Source organism: Sinocyclocheilus anshuiensis, unplaced genomic scaffold (assembly GCF_001515605.1).
Source record: "Sinocyclocheilus anshuiensis isolate Anshui unplaced genomic scaffold, SAMN03320099.WGS_v1.1 scaffold42, whole genome shotgun sequence".
NCBI classification, from domain to species: domain Eukaryota; kingdom Metazoa; phylum Chordata; class Actinopteri; order Cypriniformes; family Cyprinidae; genus Sinocyclocheilus; species Sinocyclocheilus anshuiensis.
In genome coordinates, this window is record NW_015546057.1 from 1,185,081 (window position 1) to 1,194,336 (window position 9,256).

General features: G+C 39.0%; 1 protein-coding gene across 2 annotated transcripts in view; it reads right to left on the minus strand.

Moving 5' to 3' along the window:
* Positions 1 to 1,213: 1,213 nt before the first annotated feature.
* LOC107699358 (protein FAM107B) overlaps positions 1,214 to 9,256 on the minus strand; it is a 31,759-nt gene continuing 23,716 nt past the window's right edge. Inside the window, exons 3-5 of one of the 2 annotated variants that reach the window (XM_016500597.1) lie at positions 7,778 to 8,009; positions 2,768 to 2,924; positions 1,214 to 2,566 (exon numbers count right to left, since the gene is read on the minus strand). In XM_016500597.1, coding sequence (XP_016356083.1) covers positions 2,450 to 2,566; positions 2,768 to 2,924; positions 7,778 to 8,009 — 506 coding nt within the window. In that variant the 3' untranslated portion in view covers positions 1,214 to 2,449. The remainder of the gene's footprint in view (positions 2,567 to 2,767; positions 2,925 to 7,777; positions 8,010 to 9,256) is intronic. The other variant, XM_016500596.1, reaches the window with a different exon arrangement.

The following is a 9,256-nucleotide window of genomic DNA, read 5'->3' on the forward strand; positions in this document are numbered from 1 at the left end:
CCCCCCCCTCCCCATTGGATGTTATATGGCGTGAGGACACGCCTTCCGGAGGGGGGCGTTATGTCAGACTCTGTTCCATGTTTTGTGTGTGTCCTGCTCCCCATGTGCCTTCCCATGCCCTTATTTGGTTAGTTTCCTGTTCCTCCCCTGATTACTTGATGTTTCATTGCTCCCAGGTGTCTCGTCATCCCCTCCTCCTGTGTGTATAAATAGTGTTCCCAGTCCCAAGTTCTCTGTCCGCTGTTAAACGTCTTCCTGAGTTCGTCTCCCTTGGTTCTTGAAATTAAAGTCTTGTTAAAGTATTCTCCAGCGTCTCCTCGTTCCTCGTTTGTGTGCATCGTGACATGATGATCCTAAGAGACTTCTTTCAAAACATTTATAAAAATGCATCGTTTTTAGTTTACATGTCATATTCAATAATTCAATTATTAATCACATTTTAAATGAAAAATGAATCATGTAAATGATTGAGAAATGTATTGTGTGTTGGCGTGGTTTGTATTTACACCTGTAGCGTCTCCCAGAAACACTGTTCATGTTCAGGCTGTTGTGTTGCCAGTAGTTCAGGTGTGCCATTGTTCAGTTCAGGTTTGCAACTGCCTCACGTCAAACAATTTAGCCCTTGTTTACTAGAGCACAACAAATCGGATCCTGAAGATTCTTAGGGATTAAACAGATTAGAAGTGGATAGCGTGTTTTTGTGGACAAAGGGTCTTGTGATTCAGGGTATAGTGTTACCTGTCCCTCTAATTAAGAAGCTATCGAGAAGCTGGATGAAGGGCGAGATGGAGACTTTCCATCAGTGGAAAAAAACTCAGAGGACCCATTAAAGTGAAACTGAGCATGATAACCCCAAACCAGGCCCTGTGACCTCCTGTATCATCATGCCACTTCACTTTTAGACCATCTACTTAAAATTCACAACATACACACATTATTCTCTACTGTTTCACTTTAGAAGCTTGTGAAATTCCACAACCGGGAAGTCTGGATGCCTGGCCCTGCAGACACAGAGCTGGCAGTATCTAAATAGAACAGGGCTAAACTTGATAGCTTATTGTTAACTTGTTGGTGCATGTAGATGGATCAAATGGTTTTCTTTGCATGTGTGTATTTTGCAAAAGCAGAATTTATTGTATTGGTTTGAATGGATCCAATTCCAACTAATTCTTTACTGACAGGAAAATAGGGCACAAAATGAAAGAACCATTAATATCTTTATTCACATGGAGCATGTGTACTTTTTCTTTATTGTGTAAGTTCTCCGTTTATAACAATCGAAAGGCCACGGCTAAAGCTACAAAAAAAATTGTAAGTAGCCAACTCTTATATTTGTTTTATGATTTTGACTGCAACGACATGAGGATTAAATTAACATTAAACTAAAGTAACATATTGATTGTTGTATTATCCAATGGCTTCACGAGCCAAAAAGGCAGAAATTACACATTTCAATTTTACTCTGTGCTTTGAAAACCCAAACAATGTAAAACTGTTTTATTAGGGAACATTTCATAAAGATATGACTATGAACAAAATTCTATGCAACATACATTGGACCACAGTAACAGTCAGGCAGCCTATCCTGTTGCATTACTTTAACAAAGGCACTGGAGTAAGCACAAACCAGAAACTTCCCTGTTTTTATACTGGTTTAACTCTGACATGTCAAATTAAATGGTTAGCTTCGTAAAAGTGCATCATCATTTTAGCCATCACTGCAGTTATGAACTATGTTTAATGGTTGTTGTTGTTGTTGTTTTCTTAGGAGTAAAATTAATTTTGTGTGCACACGTGCAAGCTGTTATACTGCAAATCAAGGGTGATGAAGCTGAAAATAATCATAGTTCCTATATTTTAAAAGTGACAAGTGCTGATTGTTAAGTATAAGAGACAATGTTTAAAATTAGGCAATGAACAAATATTTGGCGGTTTGATAAAAAACAATTTGCCTATAATACTGATATTGTTTGTGTAATCGCCGCCTTATACATGTTCTGCCTGTCATTTAGAGAGAAATAGCCTGTTTTTTTTTTCACTCTGTAACTAATCCCTGTACCTTGTTTTCACTTTTTCATCTAATGTGGCAGAACCAGAACATAGCTGTCCATCCATGCATACACACAAACTCATAAGCATCCTGGGCAGTCAATCTTTAACCCATCAAGTCTGACCCAGAGCAGAAAAAAACACTCTTTTTCTCTTTACAGTCTCCTGAAACCTCTTAAGCATCGACCTCCTTATAATGTGAAGGTGTAGCAGAGGCCCTTTGGGTCTTGTCCTTATCTCTGACCTCTCTGAACCTCCTACAGAGAGAGGTGAGTGTATTGTTGGTGTGAGACAGGAAGTAGAGAAGCAGAGTCATGTGGGTGGTGTTTAGGAGCTGCAGCAGCTCTCTATGTTACTGGCTGTGCACAAATACACATGGATCCAGTCTTTGTTTACGCCCCTACACCTCCTTCTCTCCAGAACTTGTAAACGATGTTCGTCTCAGGTTTTCCTTCACTTTTATGAATTCCGGAGCACTGCAGTTGCTGTCCTCCAATCTTGCTTGCTCCTTCTCCAGCTATAGTACATAGAAAAACAGATATATACATTACTTGGTGCATATTTGGTTGCTGGTTTGTCAATAAATAGGATATATGTAAACATAATAAAATGTGATTGCTTTGTTAGGACCTCTGAGATACATGAAATACTAAAAGAGGATACTGACCCTCATTAGTACAGGTCCGTATCACACACTCTATGATTGTATGTTTTCTACCTCCTCTAGTTTCTGGTGTCTCTTGAGAAGCTCCTGTTCCAATGGAGAGATTTTCCTCCTGGCCTCCTCCTCCTGCTTTCTTTGTTTTATCATCTGCTCTCTCTTCCTTTGCTCCAACACACGTTGCAATTCTGGCTTGCTCTCCACACCAATACCTCTGAGTATAATAGAATAAAATAGGGGGGAAATAAATAAATAAAATATAATTAGATTGGCATGAGGTAATTATATTAGATGGAATGAAACAGAAAGAAAATAAAAACAAAACATTGAGAAATTAAACAAAGAAGAGAAGAGAAGAGAAGAGAAGAGAAGAGAAGAGAAGAGAAGAGAAGAGAAGAGAAGAGAAGAGAAGAGAAGAGAAGACAGAATACATCACATCATTAGCTGAAGCAGTCCATCAGTCATCCAGCAGGTGGCATTATTGTCATGTTTAATCAGTAATTGTGTGCTGCGTAAAACTTTTTTTTCTAAATAAATATGTGTGTGTGTGTGTGTGTGTGTGTGTGCGTGTCTGGAAATCTGTTATAGCCTGTAAAATGAGTGCTCAGTTTTTTTATGTAATGCATATCCATTAGTTTCCTTTGTTCTTATCCTTCAATGTTATGACTTCCCATCTTAGTCATGGCTGAGGCACATCCCATTGATAATGGGCTCATTTTGACAGCCCATGACATATGAACTGTGTGTTTGTTTGTCTAAGTGCAGTTTAACTGAATATATATGAGCCTTCCGTCTATTACCAAAAGTGGATAAGGTCTCATGATTGTTCTCAAGGTGCCAAGCTCCTGCTAACAGGAGTGATAATTATTAATTATAGTGCCAGAACAGACATATGCATAGACACACACACACATACACACACGCATGCACACACAGACTGGTAATTAAATTATGTGTGAGCTTGTTCTCTCCACAGTGAGGTGGCGCCACAGGTGCTGAGAGAAGGGGAAGGAAGTGTGTGTGTGTGTGTGTGTGTGTGTGTGTGTGGAGTTCAGCACGTGTGGGAGTTCCAATTAGTATCCTTGCTAATAGAGATGGTGTCCTTCAAACTGAAGAGACAGCCAGACAACAACAATTAAACACAAGGGGCAGTTAATGAAGATAACAAGAGAGATATCAGCCCCCAAACAGCTCCTGAGAGCCCTCATAATAATAGCATGCTGCTCTTTAGTCCAATCTCAGCTCTCGGCTATGAATAGTCACTTGCTAAACCTTGTTCAGATCGTTGGCATCGATCCGTTCCTGAAATGATCCATAGATGGTGTATTTTTTCCTATCATGGCTAACAGTGACATCTGAGACAAATTTGTCTCTCCCCCTTTAGAGTCTTCTTTTAGCATCACTTTCCTTGAGTGATGGCATCGGTGTTTAGCGTAGCTCTTTTAGTAAAGAGTTTTGCAACATCACTGGCATATAAAAAGCTTATCTTGAAAAGGCTTGATAAAAGAGGCACTGTTCTGAGAGTGACCTATTTCCTCTGCCACCCTTGTGCCTACTGTGCCACCTTTGATGCCCACGGTTATATGTGTGCATGTGAGATCCACATCTCTTTTTCTCTCTTGTAATGTCCTCTACAGATTGTTTGTCTTCTGCAGGGTCTCTGAGCACCAAAGAGGCACAAGTGCCAACAGTGACTAAAAGATACCCGCTTAATGGCTGACACGGCACTGTGCCAGTAAGCTCTCTGTGGCTTGAAGTGTTTTGTAGTGGTACAGAGGGCACACACTAACAAATGTACCCACACAAACAGTGTCTTCTTCTCTGTAATGAAATAAATAGGCCCTCCACTCATGCTGTCTGCAACTTCATTGGTTTGTATTAGTCTCAGCACATGACATAGCTGGAGTAATACTGGTAACTACATATTGGTCAAAGTCAAGGATGTCTGGCAATCTTGCTCCTAGAGGGCACTTCCATTCCTGGAAAGCCACAAATGCAGTTTCAGCCCTAATTAAACACATCAGAACCAGCTGTACAGTATAAGCTGTACAGTATAAGAATCATTAGAGTTAGAACTAAACTATGGTCGTGGCCCTGTAAGAACAGGATAGTCCTGCCATAAGCCGTCCTGTTTGTCATTTTAGGTTTTAGACGGGTGCTCATGATAATCCCGTTATCTGCCCTGATTGCGCACTTCTGAGTGGCATTACATCATGAAAGTGTGGACTCAGAGGAAGACCACACAGGGCACTGTGATGTATCTATGTACATGGAAATCATTAAGAAGAGACCAGTAGGCAAATTTGGCTAGGATGCAGATCAAGAGGCAACCTAGAAATGGACAGGATCCTGGTTTAGGCAAAAATACAGTGCCTTTTTACAATATTATGTCCTCATCACTACATGGGCCATTAGGGCCCATACAAAGCACAGGCTGAGCACCCTCTGCTGGCCCTTAGCTGAGAACAACAATTTGATATTCCACAATTAACTCTAGGTTGCAGTCTCTGTAATACATGTGCAGTAAGTCCCTTTGAATAAAAGTGTCTGCTAATTGACTTGTTACAGGTAAATGCATTGTTCACAATGCTTACAGTTAAACCAACCAATCAAGGCTTAGGAGTAAATATTAAGTTTAGAGATGGCACTAAAATTTGTAGAACAATCGTACATCTTACATTTCCCTCTAGTTCTAGATCTATTTAATAGCTAGGTTTGCGGTTGAAGATATGTTTAGAACTGTGTTTGTTTGACAGGACAAACATGTTGATCCTGGGATCATGGTCACCACTCAGCTACTTTGATATATATATATATATATTATTTAAACACCCCCTAATATGTCATCTCAAACTTACTAAATGTCTCTTCATGTATATGTCATTAGTACATTTATGTCTCTAAACGGTTCCCAGCAACAATGAATCATATAAATAAATAAATAAATAGATGATAGATAGATAGATAGATAGATAGATACATAGATAGACAGATAGCCAAACAGGCAAACAAACAAACAAACAAATAAACCCAAGTCTTCAAAGTACTGAATGGGAAAGCCTTCAGTTTCTCCTCATGTCCCATGCTCTCATTGCTAGTACTATGATTAGCATTGTGCAGTTGCTTGGTAGCAGCACACCACAATGCCACCCCCCACCTCTTTAATACCAGTAAATGTGGTAAATGTGAACACACTCTCTCTGTCTGAGCAGAGGGGTTTAAAGCCCTCAGGAGTGGGCAACAGAAGCCCCTTTATCCTTACCTCTCCCTCCATTCTTTTCTTTCCTAGACACTTTAAGAGGTTTAAAAATTAAAGAATGCAAGGCTCAGTCAATAAAGACCAATTAGAGATACAGTGTTCACATCCCGTTTGGGTCCTGCCTTGTGTTTTCACACAAGGGATATGAGCACTAATCTAAAGTGGCCAACAATAGAGTTTTACTGTTTATGCTGCAGATCCTGTGGCACAGAACTCAAGTATGCTCTTGATTGCACTGTCATGTCCAACAGTGAGATTTTAGACAGAAACAGGTCTGTAGTGTACAGTTATTGGAGAGTAACTAACTACAACCATGTACACAATGTGGCTAAATATGGTCTTCTTAATCTTCTGTACACACAGATTTTGGTTATTCATTCAGGTGGCAACTGAATTGGCAACTCACAAACTATGAAGTATGTAGCCTAAAAGTAGTGTCACTTATTTATAGTGCAATAAAACATCACATTGTATTGTAGTCTATCTTCAAAATTGTCTTACAACAGAGTGAGAGTGAGCTGTGGCAAAATTCAAACACACTATCATCCCACTTAAAGGGATAGTTCACCCAAAAATTAAAATTAGCCCATTATTTACTCAACCTCAAACCATACTAGGTGTATATGACTTCTTTCTTTCAGATGAATCAAATCGGAGTTATATTAAAAATTGAGTTATATTAAATGAGTTATATATTAAAAGTTATATTAAAAATTGTCATGAGACTCACAGGCGCATGCGCAACACCGATGTCCTACGTCATCCGCCCGGAGCTGCTTCCGAGTACAACAGTGAGCGCAAGCTAGATTAAATTGGTTATTACGTTTTAAATATGGTTATTTTTCTTACAAAAACGCATCGATTCACTACAGGAGGCCTTTGTTCACCCCCTGGAGCCGTGTGAGGCACTTTTTATTATGGATGGATGTGCTTTATTTAACTTCTTTTGGACTGATGAACTGCAACACCTGCTGACTGCCATTAAACAGCTTGGAAGATCAAATTCAATTTTTAATATAACTCCGACTGGATTCGTCTGAAAAAAGAAAGTCATATACACCTAGGATGCCTTGAGGGTGAGTAATTCATGGGCTAATTTTAATTTTTGGGTGACCTAACCCTTTAAGTACACATCGATTCATTTTAGTATTTATTTATTTATTTTTCATTCAATTCATGTTGGAGTGATTTTATTTATTGCAAATGAATACATCCTTGTGAAGTCTAAATTCTTAGTGGGAACCTCATGTAGTCCCCGAATATCTCAGTTGGTAAAAAAAAAAAAAAAAAAGTTTGATTTATCTTAGTATATTCTAATTGCGAATGCTCATGTGACCATTTATATTGTATACATTTTGGAATAAAGCTAGCCAGAAATACGTTGAATGTGAAATCCATTTGATCCACTTACCAAAATCACCTGAATGCCTTCCGTATCAAAGTTGCAATTTCAGAACTCTTAAGTAGGAACTTTCCAGGTAAACTTAAATGTCTTGCTCAGGAGCACAGAGATGATATGGCTCAGATTTGGTTAGGATACATTTTTTGTTTACATAATCTACCCCTAGCAACTTTTAAAGAAATGTTCCTCACTCTGAATGTGAGTATTATTTGCCATTTAGCAGATGGTACAGGGACTTGAATGTACTAAATTTACAGGAATGTGAACAGGAAAACGCCAATCAGTCTATTTTGGACTCATTACCAGATTGCAAAGAATGATCACAGAAACCATCATGGACAGTCTGCAATGGATTTGTCATCATTGCAAGGTTGTTTATGTACTGTAAACTTGTGTATCCTCATACCGTTTATGGTTCATAAGCAGCTCCCGATGAAGCTCCTGGTGGCTTTTAGAGGCTTTCACTGGATTATTCAGCTTTTTAGGCTTGATGAGACCATCATCCCCTGTCATGTAATCAGGCTGAGGAGCATAACTGGCCAGTGGGGGAATCTCACGATGAGGGTAACCAAATGGATCCCTGTCAGGGTTTCTCGGCTGATGAGGCTGTTCCCATTGGATATCTGCATATGCTGAGGCTGAGGACAGAGAGAAAACAATGTGAGAGGAAGGAAGTAGCTTTTTTCCCTTTTGACTTCTTTTTACTGGGAGCAGAAAGACAAAGAATGACACAAAAGGAGAATGTAATAAACAGCAGGAAGTGGGACAACACACATCAGAGAACCAGCATTTACATTTACACTACTACATATGGCTTGTCTCTGCCAAGTTTAAATGATTCCATGTGAGCTGAAACAGGTTTCCTGAAGGTAGCAGGTGGACATGCAGTGTTTGTGTTCCTCTGGGTTTGGGAGGAAATACCTTAACTCTAATTTCCTTTTGCTGAGTCCAGCTATTTATGTATGTATGTATGTATGTATGTATGTATTTATTTATTTACAAAACCTAACCTCTAACTAAGACACACAGACAAAGTGTTAATGTGCAATAACTGCATATTTCTGACCATAATGGGTGATTTTAATGTAATCATATACTCTGTTCAGTACAACTGTTATATAGATATGTTTTGAGAAATCCTTTATACTATTTCTAAAAAAAAATGTTTGTCACCCAGTGCAATTTAATAAAGAATACATCCAGTCATTTTCACCCCAAAATTCAAACAAAGGAACAATATTTAGCTTTAAGGAAATTAGGCTTATTTTAGGACCATTAAGTTGTTGTAGTTGTTGTTGTTATTTATCTATCGATCGATCGATCGATCTGTCTGTCTGTTTGTAATGACAATTAAGCATATTCTCATGATGATTTTTTTTCAAATGATTTACAATTGTAAAATAGAGAGATTATGAAATAGTACTGCTTCTGACACGTTTGTACTTCATCACCACTAGAGGACAAACTTGTATCCAGATCCATAATGCAAACCAGCCCAATTGCATCGTGGGTAGAGCCACTCCTCTAGGACAGATTAAAAGTGCAGTGATCTGTGCTAAAGTGACAGTAGATCAGGTATCATATGCATTGAAGCTTGCTTAGAACAATGCTATGCTTGGAGAAGGAACCAGAGACAGTCTCCACCATTCAATATTAAAAAAGCTGAGCTCAATTCTTAGCACTTCTCAATCTGAGTGCATGAGAAGAGGACAGGGATGAAATGATGATGACAACGATGACAGGCAAGATGGTGAAGGGAATTCATGCATGTGAAAGTATTTGTGACCCAGGGTTTAGTATCAGAGGTTAGCAAGTTCACAACACACCTTCAATACCACGACTGAGGTGCCCTTGAGCAAGGCACCGAACCCCCAACTGCTCCCCG